Raw genomic sequence first — 20731 nt, 5'->3', positions numbered from 1 at the left:
TTATGAACTTCTTGAGCAATAGGACAGAATCATAATTCATTCCTGGTTTTAGACATAGCCCTAGGAGTGCTTTGGGGGTTGGACAGACTGCCTGCTGTGTACTTCTGCTGGGAGCTTATGTTCACAGCTCACTTATATAGTATCTTTGGATATTCCCTTTAGTACACTTGCACTTGAGTGAGCTACTCCAAAGTTCCTGCTTGCAGGATTCTCTGTACTCTAAGTGTAGCTAATGGAAGGAGAGAAATAGAGCTGCAACTCATAACAAAGTTGCCCCAGAGTTGTGCAAGAGGTCATAGGTGTTGCCTGGTTTAAGCCTTTTTTAAAAATGCAAATATCAAATTCGTACCCAGCCTCTGGCAATTCCCTGAGATAATTCTTTCAAGATGCTTCTGAAGCAGTCTTCCAAACAGAAAGTTTACTTTTCTTTAAGGTTTTTTATTTTCTTGCTTAAATGTGAAGACAAAATAAAGATGAAGTCTTAAAGAACTGACCTTTGAGAAGCCCTGTCAAGTTCTGAGACCCCATGGGCATGTGTCAGTTGCACTAGTCAGGATTTTTAAAGGTATCTGAAGCAGATTTTCTCCACCAAAAGGTTAAGCTTCATGAAAGTAGTTTTGAGGATGCCTGAACCTTCGTCAGTTGAGATTCAGTAAACTTCAAAGCTGGTGTGTAGTACTTGACAATGGCCTGCACATTAAGGCAGACTTGAAAGCTGGGGCAGCCTGGTGCATTAAATTACAGATCCATAGGCTGGTTTGGGTTGGAAGAAACCTTAAAGATCACCTACTTCCAATCCCCCTGCCATAGGCAGGGACATTTTTCACTGGCCCGGGTTTTTCAGAGCCCCACCCAGCCTGGCCTTGAACACCAGGGATGGGGCATTCGCAGCTTCCTTGGGCAACCTCTGCCAGTGCTTCATCACCCTCACAGTAAAGAATTTCTTCTTAACATCCAATCTAAATCTCTTCTTTTAGTTTAAAGCCATTCCCTCTTGTCCTATCACTATCTGCTCCTCTAAAAAGTCTGTCTCCCTCATTTTTCATAAGCGCTGGAACCTTCTCCATGAAAAACAACCCCAGTTCTCTCAGCCAATGTTCATAGGAGTGGTGCTCCAGCCCTCTGAGCATCTCCATGACCTCTGAATCTGCTCTGACAGGGTCCATGGCTTTCTTGTGCTGAGAACCCCAGAGCTGGATGCAGTATTCCAGGTGGGGTCTCGTGAGGGCGTGAAATTAGTTTTGAATTATGGTAGCCAGTGTACTGGCACACCTACACACCGCACTTCTGTGTGAAATTGGGTGTCTCTTCTCAGTAAAGCAAAAGTAAGATAAACTTTAGTTAAACTGGGGGCTTGTTACTCAGGTTGATTATGTTGAGGTTCTAGAAATAAACAGGAATTTTCAAATCCAGTGGGGGTGTTAGATGTTGAATGGTTGACAGAAAGGGGTTATGGTGAAAAATTGATGAAAATGCGAGTATTCTACTGCTCATTTTGTTGTAGCATTAGAGAAATCATAGGTATCAATTGAATAAGTTCTTTATAAGCCTTTATTTAGCAGAAACATGCCTCTAAACCCATACTTGTGATACTTCATAGTGGCTTACACAGTTTGGATAAATGCAATATTTGACTGCACTATGTATTAAACTAGGTCAAGGATTTAAACCCAGCACTTCCCAGAGGCAGCATGTTTCATTTCCACTGGTACACTGAGTGCCCACAGGGGAATCCCGTTACTGATATTTAAGTGCCTAAGGCACAATGGGATTTGGAAACATGAAAAAATGTGAAGTTGGCTCTAACAATAGTTGGCCCCCGAGGGCAGAAGCAATACTTGCCACGACTTGAGGCTATGTAAGTCTGTCTCTTAATGCCTTGCCCTTTTAATTAAGATATATTTTTGAAAAAACAAATAGATAATATTAAATTCTGTACTGGTTTATTTGTGTTACATTCAAAAGGCAGACGATGCTTATTCCAGCATAGCTGTGCATACATATCTAAGCAGGTGAGGTAGTACCCACATAAGAAAACCCAGTTGCCCTAAAGGTTTATTTGTGCTTAGTGGTGCTTTTCCAAAGTTTGATACAGTTTTGTGTGGATTTGGGGGGGAAAAGAACCCCAGGGAGTTACTATAAAATTATTCACTCTAAGTACTCTGTTATTGCAATAACAGATGTTGTGGAAATAATCCATTAATTGCTACATTTATTACAGAATAGTTGATGAGCCTGTAACCTCTGTTGCAATTCTTTGCACAATACTTGTACTTGCATGCTAACTAAAGTGTACATTTTTATATATTTATATAGCAGAGGGGAACAACAGGAAAATACAATTCCTGCCAGGTGCTAAATGTACCCTCGCACTGTACATGATTGTAACACCCAGCACTGCTGCAAGATCAGGTTTTGATGAGATACACATTTAGGAATAAAGTCAAGCATTGCCTACAAATGCCAGAGCTTCTGTGAAAATGGCAGGAAAAGCTGGTTTGAAACAAGAGAGTGGTTTCAAATCTGCATAAAGCTGGTCTGGAAAGAAAAAGAGGTTGGCATTTCTTGTCTCTGCTGTTCTGTTTACACAGGCTGTGCTCTGCCAGATGGATGAGTGCAACTCCCCCAAGGCTTTCTCTGTGACCTTTGAGAGCATCAGCAGTGAAATGAAGCTGCACTAATTTGCACTGAAACTTTGCTATATGTAGCTTGTCTTATTTTCCTGAAATCAAGCTTTTCAGGCAAGGCAGTACATGTATTTCATACTGCTTTTTCTTTCTGCAGTATTTAGTAATGTGTGATTAAATGCTTTTCACATAAAGCTTTCTTACCTGGGCTTTTCCCCTGGGTGGAGATGGGAGAGGAGGAAAAAAGGAATACAAAGGAATACAACAGATGCTGGTCATGGTATTTTTGTGCTGCCAGAAGATGCTGAGGTACTTCAGTATCAAGTACAGAACTGGGGTCATAAAATATATTTATATATATATATATATATATATATATATATATATATATATATAACATGCAAGGTGTTGGAATGGGTATGCATTAGTTTGGTAAATGTCTGTTATGGGGGGATGTGCTATGGGAAAGCTTATGCTAAGGATGGGTTCAAGATGTTTTGGAAAAGCAAGTATTTCTCTCTTGCTTCAAACGGATGTTTGTGTCCTAAGGCCTGTGTTAAAGGGAAAGAAGCAACATTGATGAATTTATCTTATTTCTATGTAAAATAATGGTAGATGCTTCAAAGCTAAAGTAGGTCATAAAAACATGGATGTTCCTGCCATATCTTCACAACCCACAGTAAATTGGATCAGAGCTATTGTGTGTGCAAGTCTGTTCAGGTGCAGAGAGATGTTCTGACCTAAAACCTCAGAGCATATTTCTCAGTTTTTATTTCCATTCACTCCACTTTCCAGCTTGCCCACACAGACTAGTTCTTGTGTTTTTGTGATTCCCTTCCTTCCCCTGAGTCATAATTCTGTTCTCTCAAGAACCCCTGTACATAACTTACTGAAAACTGTCTCCCTGGAAGGACTGGTAAGAGAGTCAGGCTTAGGGTATCATTTAGCTGTTAATTTTCATTGTGTGAATGAGACCTATTGTGTTCCTGTGTTCTGGAAAGCTGTTTCCATGTGAGTTAGTCCTGCCTAGCTCTCACTTTGTCCTTCCTTTTAAAGCTTCATTTAATCTCTATGTGCATTTCAAAGAGAGCTGCTAAAATCTAGACCCAAGGTGTCATTTCCATCTCTGAACAAACAGTGTGTGCCATCTCAGACTCCCATAACCAACTGGCTTCAGAAATAAAACCAGCTGGGAGTGCTGAGAGCTGTGTGCTGTCAGGACAAGGTCTGGCTGCAGGCTTGCAGCAGGGAGGAAGGATACCTTACAAAACCACTTTGACAGGCATCTCTGTTTTTACAGTTTCCATGCTTTCTTGGCATCAGCTTAGCCTTAGTTTCCTCTTCCTGAGGCTTCTTACATAGAAACAGAACAGTACTCTGACACAAGTCAGCTCTGTTCACCTGCCCAAACACTGCTCTGCCACAAGAATTGTTTGCCTTTTGTACAGGCAGCTCCTTCCTTCTGAATTCCCTTAGTATGCACAAGGTAAAGCACTGACATACATATAGATATAAATGTATCAGATCTTGGTGCTTGCCCAGGAACAGCAGTGGTGCCCCTGTTAGCAATAGCATGGTGCTGCTGCTATCAGACAGTTGAAATTCTTGGAAGGTTTTATTTTTAGTTCTTTCTAGTTATAAAAACCTAGTCATCACAGGGTGTCTAATGGCATCTGTCACGGGAGAAGCAGGACTGCCTGATAGGAGCTGCAAGACCAAAGCATTTGAATGTCACAAGGCAGTGTGTAGGCTTTCTGTGGAGTGAGGAAGTGGGATGGGATGCTTGTTTAGAGCTGATTTCAAGTAACACTCAAGTGGGCTTAAGCCTAGTCCTACTTCTTAAGTGCTCCCCTTGGAGCTCATAGGGCACCACTCAAATTCTGGACTAATTTCCATGAGTCCAAATACATCTGTAATGATCTCCCCTACTCTGCAGTATTTTAAAATGTGTATAAAACTATGTGAAAAATGCCCAGGCAAAAGCTGCCGCTTCTCATTTAGTACTTCAAGCTCTTAAGCTAATGCTGGAGGGCATTGTTTTCCAGATACAAGGTTTTGCAGACTGCTAAAAACACAACATGTGCTAGAATTTACATACACACATCTGCACACAGCAACTAAATCCAGACCATAGCCTTGACCATTTGAAATAGACCTTGTGCCTTTGCTGTGAGAAATACACCACAGTGGCAAGTGCCTCAAAGTGCCTCTTCTCAAAGAAGAACATCGAGGAAATGAAGGCAGAAGTAGTGAATTCCAACAGAAAAAATTGTGCACCGGCTGCATCTTGCCTGACGGCTCCTGACCTTTCCTGTACCTGTAGTAACAACCTTAGCTAGGTTTGCAGCAATGGTTTCTCACACACTGAACTACATTCTTATATCCTTAGTTTACCCATGGGGCTGGGTAGTTTGTTTGGTACTCCAGTCATCTGCTGATAGATGAGTTACTCCTCTGGCAGATAGTCACCCCAGCCCTTCCTGGGGCGTAGGAACGTAATTGGTGCTGCACCCCCAAAATGGGAAGCATTACCCTGACTAAGATACTGGGACAGTCAGAAGTGTCACTGATGTTTCCTTTTTGGCAGGGCCATGGATGTGTTTATCAGCAACAGAATTAATTTGGTCGCGTTCTTCTAGTTCTGGTGGAGAGTTACTTAATAGTACAAAAATGTAGAGCAAGCAGGAACCGGAAGGGCCAGGCAGGCGAGCACTTGAGCCACACTGATTAATGCCCAAACTTCGGTGTGTGTGGGAAGTGCTGCACCCAAATAAAGTAACAGATTCGCAGCCTGTTCCAGCAGACAGCTGTTTTCAGAACAAACTTCACACGAAACATGGACACTTCAGGATGAACTGGTGCAGGTGGAAAATGCAATGGTGGTGCTGAGTGGAATTGATTAAAAACTCTGCAAATGTTTCAGCAGTGTGCATAGAAACTTAGAAACATTCTTGCAGTCCAGAAAGCAAACTGTAATCTGGGCTGCATCAAAGGGAGAGTGGGCAGTAGGTCGAGGGAGGTGACTGTCTCCCTCTACTCCGGACTCCATCTGTGGTACTGCATCCAGCTGTGGGTCCCTCAAAAAAAGAAGGATGTGGACCTGTTAGGAGGCCACAAAGGTGATCAGAGGGCTGGAGCAACTCTCCTTTGAAGAGAGGCTGAAAGACCTGGGTTTGTTCAGTCTGGACAGGAGAATGCTCCAGGGTGACCTTAGAGCACCTTCTAGTAGCTGAAGGGACAACAAGAGAGCTGGAGAGAGACTTTTTACAAGGGCACGGAGTGATAGGACAAGAGGGGAGCAGCCTAAAGCTGAAGGAGGGTTAGTTTAGACTTGATGTCAGGAAGAAATTATTTACTGTGCGGGTGGTGAGGCATCAGGTTGCCCAGAGAAGCTGTGGACATCTCATTCCTGGAAGTGTTCAAGGCCAGGCTGGATGGGGCTTTGAGCAACCTGGTCTAGTGGGAGGCATCCCTGCCCATGGTGTGGGGTTTGGAAGCCATTCTATGATACTAAGCCATACCTGCCCCGTGGCTGCAGCTGGCTCTTTCCCGACAGGCCTCCCGGGCAAGGCCAGCTGCCGCGAAAGGAGGAGTTTCGGTAGAGACTGGACTCTGCAGGGAGCACCTGGGGCGCAGGCCCAGAGCCGACCTGAATCTTTCTGTAACAGTAATTCCAAGCTTCGTGCCTCTGTAATTAGGACGTACACTTGTTCCAACAGTGCAGCAGGGAGAGGCGGGTTTCAGCCTGACACGGCTGTGTGCTGCTTGGACTCGGGTTCCCGCAGTGGAGGAGGCACCTGGGGTGCCAGGCTGACATCTCAGCCCTGGAGCGGCAGCGTTCAGCCTGTAGCCATTTTCCAGCCCGCTGCTTGTACACGGAAATGTCCACGGCCGCTCGGGCAGGGCGGGATGCTGGAGGAGGCGGCTGCAAGGGTGCAAAGGTGCGAGCAGGGAAGGAACCAGCTGGAAACACAGGTTTATTTTGCAATGGTTGAGGTGTTTGGGTAACCCCGAGTTTCGGGCGTCTTGGTGCTGATTTGAGGCTCGAAGATGCTGTTGGAGCCCTTCCAGAGGGTGAGGAAGGTCCTGCTCACGCCAGCGCGGCTCTTCCCGGCGGGGAGCGGAGCGCTGCAGCCCCGGGCCCGCCCTCCGCGGGGGTGGTGCCGGCGGCGCGGCGGGCCGGGAGCGGAGGATGCCGCTGCTGCTGCTGCCGCTGCTGCTGCTGCCGGCGCTGGCCGAGGGGCAGCGGGCGGCGGTGCTGCGGCTGGGGCTCCGGGGCAGCCCCCGAGGGGAGGTGAGCCCGGCTTTCCTCTCCCTCACGCTGGATGCCAGCCTCGCCCGGGACCCGCGCTATGTCGCCTTGCTCAGGTGAGCCGCCTCTCGCCCCTTTGGGCAAAGGAAAAAGGTCTTGGGAGGGTGGGCCATCCCGGCAAACGCGCTGCGGAGCGAGCTGGGGGGAACGGGGAGTCCCCCACCCCTAGAACTGGGGTCGGGAAGAGGCTGCTGGATCCCGTCTGCTTCGCGGTTCACTAATTCCATCCTCTCAGGGCAGAACGCGGTACCTTCCGCAGGTGCGAGCCTCGCCGGCTCGTTTGTGCTCGGGGAAGGGGTGGCTGGGCTGGGTAAATGCAGGCAAGGGTCAGCTCGGGGATAAGCTGGGGAGAGGAGTTGCTTTGCTAGCAGGACAAAAAAAGAGAAGGAAACTGAGAGAATTGCGGTTGTTTGGCCTCGAGAAATAGAGGCTTCAGGGTGTCCTTATCGCTTCCCGAACTACCGGAAAGGAGGTTGTAGTGAGGTATGGGTCCGTCTCTTCCAGGTAACAAGTGACTGGAGGAGAGGAAATGGCCTCAAGTTGCACCAGGGAGAGTTTAGATTGGATATTAAGAAAAATTTCTTCACTGAGAGGGTGGTCATGCACTGGAACAGGCTGCCCAGGGAAGCAGATGGTGGGATCACCATCTGTGAAGGTATTCAAAGAACATGTGGATCCTCCAGTCCTGATTTCCTTCTTCCCACCACTTGCCAGTTTTCCTCCTCACTGAGGTGGTGAGAAAGGTGTCACCAGCTTTACTGGAAAGTGCTCAGGTCCCCAACATCCAGCCCCAACCGTACACCTTGGGGTTCAGCCTGGGGCCAGCCCTGCCACCACAAGGAGCAGGAAGTATTTGGTGGCCTCTAATCTGCTGTTTGTCACCAGGAGCAGATAGTGCCTAATGTGCCTGGTGCCCTCTGATGCCTCGCAGTGTCCCCCAGAGAGGGCTGGGTGTTGGCGCTGCACATCCTGCACGGGGTGTGAGCACATCACAGTTATGTTCTTTTGTACACCTGCTTTGATAAAGCTAACACTTGTCCCAGCAGGGAGTCCTAATCTCCCTTGGTCACAAACACAATTGCTTTGGCTGTTGTCGATGGAAGTTGGGGCTGATGATGTAAAGTCAGTTTTGTGTCCACCTTCTCACCGGACATTTATGTAGGCGTTGCACAAACAAAGCCAAAACATCTGGGGGAGGAGGATGTTTAGGACCAAAAAAACAAGCCTGTTTTGAAGTTTTGCCTTACTTTGCCCCCAGGATTTGACTCCCTGCCCATGACCATGTTCCCTCAGGCATGTCCTCCCCTTGTTGCCTCATAGACACTCTCCTGGCTCACTTGGCCATCAGTGTCCGTCTTGTACATCAGAGTGTACAGTACAGAGGGCTGGGATGCAGATCCCAGCAAAGTGTCAGGAATGCCCTGAGGCTACTGGGTAGCCCCAGGTCACCTGCTGCAGCATGGTCCTCAAAGTGCTTGCCACGTTTACCCTCAACACAGTCTACATAAATATAGTGGTTTTCTGTTTCTCGGCATTCCTTCCTCAGCAATTCCAAACTGCGTGCCCTGGCAACGGCCCTGTCCCCAGGTTTCCTGAGGTTTGGTGGCACTGAGACAGATTTTCTTATCTTTGATCCCAACAAGGATTCAACTTCAGAAGAAAAAATCCTCTGGGAACTTCAGGCACAGCAAGGTAAAGTGGGCATCAATGTGTTAGACTCAAAACCATCCTGGGTTTTGGAGGGTCTTTGATACAGGCTGAGAGTGCTGCAAGAGCACAACAGCAGCATTGGGGGCCCTCCACAGGGTCAGTATTGCTATCATCTGTGGAGAGGAGATCTGTGGGCTTTCAGCATGGTTTGTGGGAAGAGCTGTGCCAGCCATGGGAAAGTGAGAAAGGATGTGGGGAAACTTGCACCCTCCCTGGCATCTGCTGAGACTGTCCCTTTGCTGTCTTCTGCTCCCTGCAACAGTCTTGGGAGCTCCCCCACTGCCTGGGAGGCAGTCAAAGTCAGCTCAGAAGTTGCAGCTTCATTATGAAAATTAAGTAACACACAGAAGAAATAATCTGAGGAGAACAGAGTGTTCAATCTCTCTGCCAAAGCCAGAGAGCTGGGCTGGGGGTGCAGCTTTGCCCTCTTGCCGCTTTGACAGGACAAACCTGCTAGACCCCTGCCAACTGCTTGAGCTTGGTATTTTCTTTTTGAACTTAGCAAAAGTGCATAAATTCTTCAAGAGGTGTTTCAGATGAAAAAAATCCTGTCTGTTCCTGTGGCACATAGCACAACAGTGCAATCCTACACTACTGCAACCCCGTGATGCTCAGTTTTGAAGTCAAGTGGTACTTCTTCCCTCATAGCACTTTGCTAAGTGGCCACTTCCTGTGACTATGGCTTTTGCCTTCCTCTTTGGTTATGGCTTGTTCCTGGTTTACATGCCAAGAAAAAACATGAAATTTGAAGGAAATGTGTCTTATGACTCCTGCCAGTGAGCCGTTCGGGGAAGTCAGCACTTTCCCCTGCATGAGACGGGCAGTGCAGGAAGCATTGCCCTGTTCCTGCCCACAGCAAGGTGGGTTGTGATCCCAGCCACACCACTGCATGCCAGGTTGGCTTATCTGCCCCTCAGGCATGGCAGTCCACACTTTGTCAGCTCACTGAAACAAGGGTTCACTGGCTGTGGAGGTGAGGAGTTAATTCCTATCACCCTTCTGCCCTACAGAGGCTTGTGGCTCGAGACCTGCATTTGCTGCTGTTGAGAAGCTGCTGCTGGCCCAATGGCCTAGCCAGGAGAAGCTGATTCTTGCCGAACAGAACCAGAAAAAGCACAAAAACACCACCATTACAAGTAAGACTTAAACAGGGGGATGCAATTCTCTGCCCCATGGTAAAAGGGTCATAGGCTGTTAGGAGCTGAAATCACTGAAAAAGAAACATTTCACCCACTTAGAAAAATATTCAGAGAACTCTTTTCCCACTGTTTGCCACCTCACATTTAATAGTATTCAGCTGCAGGAGTTGGGAGGTTCTCAAAACTTGTTAAATGTTGTGTAGTGAGGCCTGACTTCTTCTGTTTGGTTGGGAGAGTTTGGCATATCTGTGGCATCAGGCTAAATAAATACAGGCAGTAAAGATTGTTGCTTGGCCAGAGCTCAACTAGCACACTCTAACCTTGAGATAAACACCCCTCCTTTCTCCTCTGTGCAGGAAATACACTGGATATTCTCTACAGCTTTGCAAACTGCTCAGGGTTTCACCTGATCTTTGGACTCAATGCCTTGCTGCGGAAAGGTGGCTTGCAGTGGGACAGCTCGAATGCCCAGGAATTGTTGGACTACTGTGCTTCCCAGAGGTACAACATCTCCTGGGAGCTTGGGAATGGTAAGTGCTTTTTGGCCAGGCCAGCCGTCACCTGGAAAAGTACCACCACAGGGTATGGTCTGGTAACTTTGGATGTTTTGGATGATGGCACATAAAGGCAAGGTGATATTTTATTAAGAGACATTAAGGTCTTAATTTGCAACAAGGGATTTCACAAGAAGACACAATGAATGAGCAAATTTGTGAGAAATGAGACAACTCTTAGTTAAAAATTAAAATAATTTATTAAAAACGGAAAAATTGAAAAATTACAAAAATTAGCAAAATATAAAAGTTTGGAATCCTATGGCTCGGTAGATGGTATGCCCCAGGAGTGCAGGGATTTTAGATCTTCTGGCTGAAACAGCACTAGACCTCAGGTAGAGAAAAAGGGCTTGCAATGCTAGGCTGGCCTTTGGCTGGTCCAAAGCCAAAAAAAAATTACTAAAAGTTCCTTGATAGGAGTAGGCCTTCCCAGCACTGAACTCCACCTCAAGGCTGGAGACAAGGGGCATGTCTTTCTCTTACTCCTTGTTTTATAGTGCCTGTGCTCCGCCCACAGCCCGCCCACAGCCCACCCCTTCGGTTCAAGGTGATTGGTGTTTTCCCTTTGACAGATCATCTCTGTCCACCAATGGCTCATCCTTGTCAGAGGGGTAGTATCAGTTGAGATAAGGGTCATTAAAATTTAGGTTGCCACGGAGCTTACAGGGCAATGGCTATGGGGGCTGGGCTGTTTGTTGGAGCTGGGGTTTTGAAATCTGCCTTGGAACCAAAGTACAAGTAAAAACACCTAAAAAAAGTACTAAAATACATCCAACATCTTAAAACACTTGTAAAAGTATACAGTAAACACCGGAAAGATAACTCTTATGGTGTACAAGGGATTAATGGAACTTAATTTTTTTTGGTACCTGGGCTGATGGGTTAATTTTAACATTCAATTTAAAAATATTTAACTCAAAATTAATTAATTAAAGCACTTAATATGCAAAGACCAAGCACAAATAGGGATTTCATGTATGACAAAATTGAGATGATTTTGTTGATCCTACTAGGGCTTTGAGATGAGGTGAATGATGTCCCACGAGGTGCAGAATGTCACCTATGGGGACTGACTGCGACAGAGTGCTGGAGAGCAGCATGCTGTATCCCCTGGGCTTTTGGTTTCATGCTCATCTTCCAATATCTCACCCACACCAGGCCAGATCAGGTGAAGCCTTAGGGGACTGGTGCTTGCCATTTGGATGTAACTGCCCTATTCTGTGCCCCAGAAATAGAGTGGGATGTTGATGTGCACGTGTCTTCCTCAGAGCCCAACAGCTTCAGGAAGAAATCTGGCATCCACATCGATGGCTTCCAGCTGGGGCAAGATTTTATCCACTTACGCCAGCTCCTGAATAACTATGCCCTCTACCAGCACGCCAAGCTCTATGGTCCCGATGTTGGGCAGCCCCGAAAGCACACTCAGAGACTGCTGAGAAGGTAGGGGTGTGAGGTGCCAGCAGCACTCCCTGGGGTGGGGCAGGTGTGGAGAATTGTGGCTTGCCTGCCCCTAGATGCAGGAGGCACGAAGAAGCTTCAAGGTAGGGGTTGAACAATTTTTTTTCCCTTGACTGAGGACAACTAAAATCTTACCTGCATGCATGAGTTCAAGGCTTGAATACTCAGCCAGGTGAAACTCAGCTGCTGGCAGTACATTAGTGGTCCACACATTTTTCCACTGAGCACTGGCTCTAGGGTTGTGCCAACAAGGGCTTTTAGCCTGAGAAACACCCATGTGTTATATAAACATCAGTTCATCCTCCCAGCAACCTGGGGAGGCAGCCAGGCTGCCCAAAGCCTGCATAAATGCCATGGCAAGCCTGGTCCCCAAGCACCCACCATCAGTACTGCCAGCTCGGGGGGAGGGGGCTGTGATTGGCGCTGCACTGGTGGGAGGGCCATGACCCATCACTGGTACTGCTAACCATCTGCTCTCTGCTATGCCCTCTGGTTGCAGCTTCCTGAAATCGGGAGGGAAGGTCATCGACTCTGTCACATGGCACCAGTAAGTACCACTTGGATACCACTATCACTCTGACTACTGCCTCGTTTTCTTTACAAAATGTCAATTTGAACAGAACTGTCAATCTCAACAGAAAAGAGGGGTGAAATGTGCCTTTCGACAGTTTCTTGGGGGCCTCTCCACAAATTTCTCTGTTCAGAATAAGAGATGAATTGAGGGAGCACATTACAGAAATGCTGAAGTCTCCAAAGGGTCTACTTGGTGCAGAGACCCAAAAGCTGTGGTGGGGGGCTGTCACATAAGCACAGCAGCAGAAAATGCATTATATGTAAGAGGATCATTTTGCTTGCTCTATTTATGTCTATTTGATATAAAGGAAAAGCCCTGCAGGTCTGGCTGACCCTTGTCCATGGAGAAGTGCCAGCAGCTCCTCCTGCTCCCTTGAGTTTGTTCTCTGAGTCATTTCAGTCTCTGTGTGGGTAACTCACCCTCAGGTCCCACACACAGTGCAAGCAGCCCTGGCACATGGCCCTTTGCTCTTGTGCAGTAACTTTGATTTGTAGGTTTAAAGTGCTCACAAGGGCAGTGGAGTAAATTGGCCCCAGGGCCATGAACTCCACATGTTTGAAAGTCTTTTCCATATGAAGGCATGTCAAAAGCAGGACATTTACATGCAGCAGTCAGATAACAGTGGGAAAAGAGGCACATACTTATTTTTTATATATGTGCATAAATACATGAATTATCTCTGTATTTTGAGCTGCTAGAAAGGCATGAAACATGTCCTTTCCCCTTCCTGGACTGTTCTTTACTAATTTAGGATTATCAGGTTTTAGCTTCCTCTTGTGGCTGGAAGGCTTCAGCTACTTCTGGTAGGACTGAGTGATAGGATGAAATGCAAAAACCACAGGGATCCCAATTTATGTGGACAAACCAGACTTAAAAGCTCTTCTGCTCATGGTGGAGGGCAACCTTCATGCCACAGGGATGCCCACATTCTGGCGCCCTCCAAGTGGCCAAAATATTCCAGCAGAGGGACAGATTCTGGGATATTATATTTTTAATACATAACTTGATACAATAAAGCAAGTAATCACATAGGAGTGTCAGACTCCTCAACAAGAGAAGAAATACAGAAGCTGGCTCTTGGTGATGTTTTCCTTATTCTAAACGAGTGGATGCAAACAAACCTAATGCTTCTGCTGGTGGAAATTTCTGTGATATCCTGCCTCCATCGAGGTAATTATATCTGATAGTCCCTTAAATACAAGTGACAGACCTACACATCTGGAAAACAAAAACTAAAAAGCACTGGACAGAAAAACCGTGCTGTGGATAAATGTACCAATCAACTGAATACTTTCAGTGATGTTTTGTACCACTGGTGGTATTTTTCCCTAATTTTGGCTATGTTTTTTCCCCCATTTTCAGTTACTATGTGAATGGACGGAGTGCAACAAGAGGGGATTTCTTGAGCCCTGAAGTGCTGGATTCCTTTGCCGCAGCCATATATGAAGTCCTGGAGGTGCCTTGTCCTGTTCAATCATTCCTATGTTCAGTTTCCAGGGGGTTAGCAGAGAATCCAGAATAAAGCACCATTTCTTACTAGCAATAAATAGGGATGCTCAAAGCTTGTGTTCTGCTGACACTGTAAATTTAAAAAAAAAACCCCATAAGATTAGCAATACTAACAATAAATGATCTCCATCAGTTTGCCATGGAGCAAAAGTGTGTGATGCCATGCATCACCCACTTACAGCATTCTCATTTATTGATGTAGTAACTACTCAGGGATGTAAGTTACAGTTATCCCATTTTCCCTGCTGCATTTTTTTTTTGTATTTTGAGATCCTGAGAACAGTATAACTTAGAATATAGCACTACTCAGCACAAGAAGAATTATGGGACCTGGATTTAGTGATGTTTTACATGGGTAGCAAGTTTTTGGGGGGGGGAGGATGTAAATCTACTTCTAGTCCTTTAGATCCAAGTTTCTGTGACATCCCATCTCAGGGTGTTATCCCTTAAATGCATACATCCTAAGTGAGCCTTTGGCTAAAGCACAAAATGTTGTTTATTTTAGTAGCCAAAAAACTTAACTGTTGTCTCTTTCTCTTCTTCCCTAATGCCACACTGGCCAGATTGTTGGTGGGACCGTTCCAGACAAGAAGGTCTGGCTGGGAGAGACGAGCTCTGCCTATGGAGGAGGAGCTCCCAGACTGTCTAACACTTATGTTGCTGGCTTTATGTGAGTACCATGTCCCAGGTGTGGGGAAATTACATATTTTACCAGTTGAAGAGGGCTGCCCCACAGGAGGAATGTGGCTTCCTCAGGCTTTCTGGGGAGTGTGGGCAGGTTTTTTCCCTCCTATAAGACATGATGACCTTTTTAGCAGGGCCTGGTGGGCCAGCAAGTCAAAGTCTGGTAATGACAGGCAACCTTGTTGTTGGTGTGATGATTTCTCTCAGCCTTCAGACCCTTGGCCAGTTCAGGAGAATCTGCTGCCACTCCTGGTTTCCACCACCTGCAAACAGGGGAATAGAGCAACTGTTCCCACCAACTTGGACTTCAAGAGGTGGTCTGAAATTACTTTTTAATGTAATCAATGCAAGACCTGAATTGAAATTATTTGTGTGATTTTAAGGAAGTCAGCATCATGCACTAATTTTTGCTTTCATGCTTCCCAAGCTGGTTGGAGAGGGGGCAATAGGGTACAGTTGAGGTCAGCAATTTCATCCACATGATATTTGCCTCATTTTTTGGCAGGTGGTTGGACAAACTCGGGCTTTCAGCCAGGCAGGGGATTGATGTGGTGATGAGACAGGTTTTCTTTGGGGCAGGTACCTATCACCTGGTGGATGCCAACTTTGAGCCTTTGCCGGTATGTAAATGACACCCCCTGAATGCACCTCTGCACAGGCAACGCTGGGTGTGGAGGGACAAGTCAGCTATTTTAACACCTTTTTTTGCTTGGATGGTCACAGGTATCCTTGTACCTAAAGTTATCTCATGTTCCACTAGGGGTTAATGTGTTATTACATATATATGTATGCACACAAGATAGTTAGTGCAACAGCAGGGGTGCAGCCAGTCTTCAGCACAGCAGAGATTGATCTGTGGGACACAATGCTCTGGTTTGTATGCAGGTGCTCCTGGAGCTCACAGGGCTTTTCTGGATGGTCTGTTTTGGTTTGGTTACTCCTCAGCTGAGTTTATAAACAGAAGTGAAAAGAGGTATTAAAATAAATTATATTCCACATGAAAACCTGGCCAACATGAAGTCAAGACTCAAGCATTATAGGTCATGAGCGTATTCATCCTACAGTGGTGTCTGAAAGAAAATTAAATTGAAATGTACATTTAGTATATTTTGATTCATTAGGAAATAACATTTTGCTGTGATAAAACTTTATTATAGGAACTATACATTGTTCTTGCACATATAGCACATTTCTTTGTACTACTAGCACTTAGCTTGGGGTGAGAGGACAGCATCTTTCTTTTTAGCTTTCCTCTCATTTTTCTGCTTCCAAATTGTGATTTTCGTGGGTGGTCTTAGATCCAGCCTGAAAGAAAACCCAGCATATGGGGATTTCCTGTCCTGCTTGCTCAGCTGGTTCCTATGCCAGGGGCTGCATCATCAGGCTCATTGCTTTGGGCTTTTTATTCCCTCATTTAAAATAGATTTAAGTTGGACTGAAACTATGTGCCTTGTTCTTCACCTACAGGCAGTACAGATATTAATCAAGCCAATAATGCTTCAGAGGCAGGGAAATTCAAACCCAGGTCCATCAGCTGTAGTTAGCACAGAAATTAGGAAGCACAGCAGTGTGAGAAGGCTGCACCTGCTTGCAGAGGGATTGAGCATGAAGGCTGATAGGAAAAGTACTTTCCCAGGCTTGTGGTGAGTCAGAAGAGAAACACAAAGACTTTCCTCCTAGAAAAACCTCAAAGACAAACAGATGAGCTGGGAGAAGCTCTCTGAAAGCCTGGAAAGACCTTGAAAAAATGAGTCTGCGCTGGGCATCACCCTGCTCTGAGGCATCACCCTGGGGTGTCAGAGGATGCACTGGTGACTCAGGTTCAGAAATCAATCCTGAGACCTGTTCAAAAGTACAATGTTAATGAAAGGCGTTAAAGTTTAGGAGCTTCTTTCTGGTGTTGCACCTGTGCCTTAGGCACAAGCTTTCCTGCAGGAAGGGCAGCTCACACCCCTGCATTCAGCCCTGAGGTTCTCTGTACCCTGCAGAAGGGTGTTTCCAAAATGCAAACAATCTCTCCCTGACAGAGCTCTGAGAGTTGCAAATGAGGGGGGAAATGGCTCTAAGGTACCTTAGCTGCTCACAGGCAGGGCTTCCCTTCTAGCTATGGTGTTTGTGTGAATCTAAGTAGATATGGTGAAAAGCTTAGTAAAGCAAAAAGCTATAGGGGAAAACCTCTTGAAACGAGCTTCAGAATGAAGGTTAGATTCGCAGCTCTGCTGTGTGGAGCACCTGGCATGTACACAAACGTTTCCATATGTTTTTGTGCCTCCCAGGACTACTGGCTCTCCCTGCTCTACAAGAAGCTGGTGGGTACCAAGGTGCTGCAGGTCGGCCTGGCAGGCGCCGACAAGAGGAAGCTCCGTGTCTACCTCCACTGCACAAACAGCCTCAAGTAAGCCTCCAGAAAGGACAAAATGTCCCAAAAACTGAGCCCGCAGTCAACCCCAGGCCAACAAATGTCATTTGGGACAGTGCAAGGTCGCACATTTTTTCTGTGAAACCTCTTTGTCTCCTCATCCCCACCATCACCTTCTCTTGCCTTGCAGCCCAAAGTACAGAGAAGGGGATGTGACGTTGTTTGCCTTAAACCTCTATAATGTTACCCAACATTTGGAGCTACCAAATTACCTCTCGAGCAAGCACGTGGATCAGTACCTCTTACTGCCTCATGGCAAAGAGAACATTCTTTCCAGGTGAGTTGCAATTCCTCCGGCCCCTGTGGAAAAGACTGTGAGTAGGCTTAGAAGGTCTTTAAAACCTCACCTTATTCAATTTGCCAGGGGAAAGAAGAGGCTACCATTCAGTCATATGGGGTTTTTTTCAGTAAGATCTGACTTCTGTTAAATCAGGTCTCCTAAACTCAGGCTACTGAAAGCTTGCTAAATTATAAGAACATTTACCTGATTTTAATTTGGAAGTTTCTCCTAGCAGGCATCAGCACTATGGACCAGTGGCTAAAGTCCTTTACTTTTTTTTTGCACAAGCACAGGTATATTGCTTTCCCAAGTGCTGGCTCCTGATTTACAGCAACGTGTTTAGGCTTTGTATGTTGATGGGGTGTTTTTGTTGTCATTGTTAATGCATCCACAGGGAATGGATCTGCTCTGTGGGCATAGAAGAATATGCATATTTTTAGGAGAAAAAGCAATTAAAATTTGTACTTTTCAAAGCCTGTTTAGCTGTTGACCTCACTGGAAGAGAAAGAAATGTACTTTTTGATGTGCTAGTGCTACCACTCTGAAGGAGTCTTTGCAGAGGGAGTGCTACAGATGTCTCTGTGTGTGTGTACACACACACTCAAGGGAAGTTTAGTTTGGCTTTGGGCTGAGTTACTGTTTACACTCAGGCCCAGAGCAGTTTGTGCTCAGTGGCAAACAGAGCACAGCTGCCCAAACAATCTCTCTGTCCCTTCTCCAGGTCTATTGAGCTGAATGGCCATGTGCTACGGATGCTGGATGACGAAACACTGCCAGAGCTTATGGAAAAGCCCCTTGGTCCTGGCACCCTGCTCGGCCTTCCAGCCTTCTCCTATGGCTTTTATATTATCAAAAATGCCAAAGCTATTGCTTGCATTTAAGTGGTCAATACACACACTCAGGATAAATGAAAAGCACTTAGCTAGTAGGGAATTCTAATCCTAGAAATTCACATTTCTACCACGGGATTTAATTCTGGTAAGGGATGCAAATGTTGTAGCACTAGTATGAACTGTGAGCTGGGGACGACATAAGGTCCCACTGGGTAATTGGTACATGAAAGATCCCAGGAGAATTGTCCAGGTAGAACAAGACCAGGCAGGGGCTGGTTTTGCTCTTGATCCAGCCTATCACTGTGCTTGAGCATGGAACCCTCCTCCACACCATGCACGGAGCCACATCAGCTTCTCACACTGCTTGGGGCTCTGGCAGCCCAGGCACTGCAACCTCCCATCTCCCTCTCATTTCTGCAAGCACAGCTCCTAAAGCAGTTTCTTCAAAAGCTTGCCTTTAGAAAGGATGAGTAGGGTTTTCATTTGAGCTGCACAGCTGTGACTTTGCACCATGTGGGGAAGCCTGAGAGGGGGTTATGGTTGCTGAGGGTATCTTGGGGTGGAAAGTGTGGACATGCAAAGCAAACCACGGTCAGGGTGTTTGCACAGGGAAAGGCCACGCAGAGAAACCAGATCCTCTATCAGATTTGGGGCGGCGCCACGCATTTTTCTCAAGCCAGGAGAGTTCAGTCACAAGATGGAGCTGTGGCCATGTGCTTTCCAAAGGCGAGGTGTTGGCACGGGAAGTGCAGGCTGCTCCTGTAGGGTGGTCTGCCTCTGCCATCACACACTTCCTCCCTGCAAGGAAAGGAGAGGAGCCTGCCAGCGCCCTGGCAATAACCCTCTGTGCTCAGGGGGCTGCACAGTGAGAGTTCGTGACTCCTCAACCTGCACCACCCTGCAGGCAGCTCAGCTGGAAAGGACTTCCCTGAACCTATGCACGGGCGAAGCTCTCTCTGCTTTACACTCCCTAACCTCGCAGAAATGGTATAGGAAAGAGGCTGAGCAAACCACTCACCCCTCAACCACCAGAGGGATATCAGTGGCCTTAGAGCATCCTGGGGACAGAACTGCCCAGCCAGGCTGACATCCTACTGGGAGAACAGCGATTTTGGACAGAAATCTGTGTTGGTAGTGGCTTTTCTCCCCAGCTGTGCCTTCCCCATTTTTGCAGTTGGCTGTGCCAGCAATAGCTCCCTGTGGCACACAGGCTGCTGTTCCCCAGAGCAACAAAAGGCCTCGGACAGTAGCTGTGGCCACCTGCACATATTTATTTGCATCTACTTTTCTTGAAGGTATGTAACCCACACAACTGTCAATGCCTTATGATATTTTGAGCACAGCAGGGAAGAACAGCTCCACATGACTGTACTTCCCTTTTTAAGGTTTAAAAAGATGCTACCAGCTACATAGGACTTAATGCAGGGCAGGGAACCTTTTGAACCAGAGAGCACTTTTGAAACTGATGTACTTTTGTAGCTGTGATGACAACCTGCACACTAAAAAGGAGTGTCAAAGGAGTGTGTGCATCCACAGATGCATTCTATGAAGGGTTATGTATCAGGGGATAACATAGATCAAAAATGAGGAAGGCTGAGTTTGTTTACGTTGTCAAAGTTCCATAAAAGAAGTAAAGAGAGTGTAAGATGGAGTGGAAAGTCTTACATACAGTCAGTATAAAGTTAATAATATATTATTATTGTTATTAAAATGTGAGTTACAGCTAAAACATCAAAGCTATTATTTGTCCGGTAGCTTCTTTTTAGAACTTTACTAAAAATTTTGTTTATTCCAATGCTTGTGGGTTTTGTATTTGAAGATTTTAATTAAAGCGATTTATACCAGCTTTTGGCAATCTTCATTTTTTTTTAAGATTTCTTTTTGACATACTGATACCAGGACACTCCCTACTTTTCTTTTGGTCATAACTACCTGTGCTTTTTTTGGTTATCAACAAGAGTACCCAAGTACACAAAAATGAAAGAAATCCTACACAGGCTGGTGTGTTTCTGTTGTGTTTGCCCACCAGTTCGGAAGCCCTCCACCCAGTCTGACTCAGACCTGATATATATGCTGGTGATTGGCAGACAGGAACTACAAGGAGAGGCCCGGGGATGTTTGCTCATGCAAAGAACAGCTGCTGCCAACCACGTCTCATTCTCTGAGCCCGGTTCTTCACCGTGGGGTGGGGAGGTTTGCTTTATGGCTCAGTAACCACCTTTCTCCTCACAGTGCTGCACATCAAGCTACTACCTACTGTTAGCTCTACGCAAACAGAGCAAGAGGGACATAAGTGCAGGGAATGGGAAAGATGCTGGATCCCAGCACGCTGAGACAGTTATGATAGTGAGATGAACATCACCCTCACAGGACCAATGCCTGCCCCACCCTTATCTCTGGGGCTTTTATTCCTCTGTGAGAGCTGTAAACCTTGGGGGATTGAATATGGGTGTGTACACTTATTTGAGAACAGGAAGAACCATATCTCACACTCACTCCAATTCACTTTTGCTCTTTTGACTCTGGAGGCCAGGTTACTCACATTGGATTTGCTGTAAATCAGTTCCTGGAAAATGGAGTAAGTCGCATCAGACTTTGGTACAGGAGATCATTTGGTGTACGTGGAAATAAG

General features: G+C 46.2%; 1 protein-coding gene across 1 annotated transcript; it reads left to right on the top strand.

The window, feature by feature from the left end:
* Positions 1 to 6677: 6677 nt before the first annotated feature.
* HPSE (heparanase) lies at positions 6678 to 19938 on the top strand. Its single transcript, XM_069012783.1, is given in 13 exon segments — positions 6678 to 6761; positions 6763 to 6995; positions 8486 to 8631; positions 9660 to 9785; positions 10145 to 10318; positions 11611 to 11782; positions 12300 to 12347; positions 13737 to 13830; positions 14447 to 14553; positions 15073 to 15187; positions 16844 to 16962; positions 17117 to 17263; positions 17988 to 19938. Coding segments are annotated over 13 exon segments (1725 nt in total). The 3' UTR covers positions 18148 to 19938.
* Positions 19939 to 20731: the final 793 nt, after the last annotated feature.

This window comes from Aphelocoma coerulescens, chromosome 4, assembly GCF_041296385.1.
Source record: "Aphelocoma coerulescens isolate FSJ_1873_10779 chromosome 4, UR_Acoe_1.0, whole genome shotgun sequence".
In the NCBI taxonomy this organism is placed as follows: Eukaryota; Metazoa; Chordata; class Aves; order Passeriformes; family Corvidae; genus Aphelocoma; species Aphelocoma coerulescens.
This window is presented reverse-complemented; position numbering and strand designations above follow the sequence as displayed.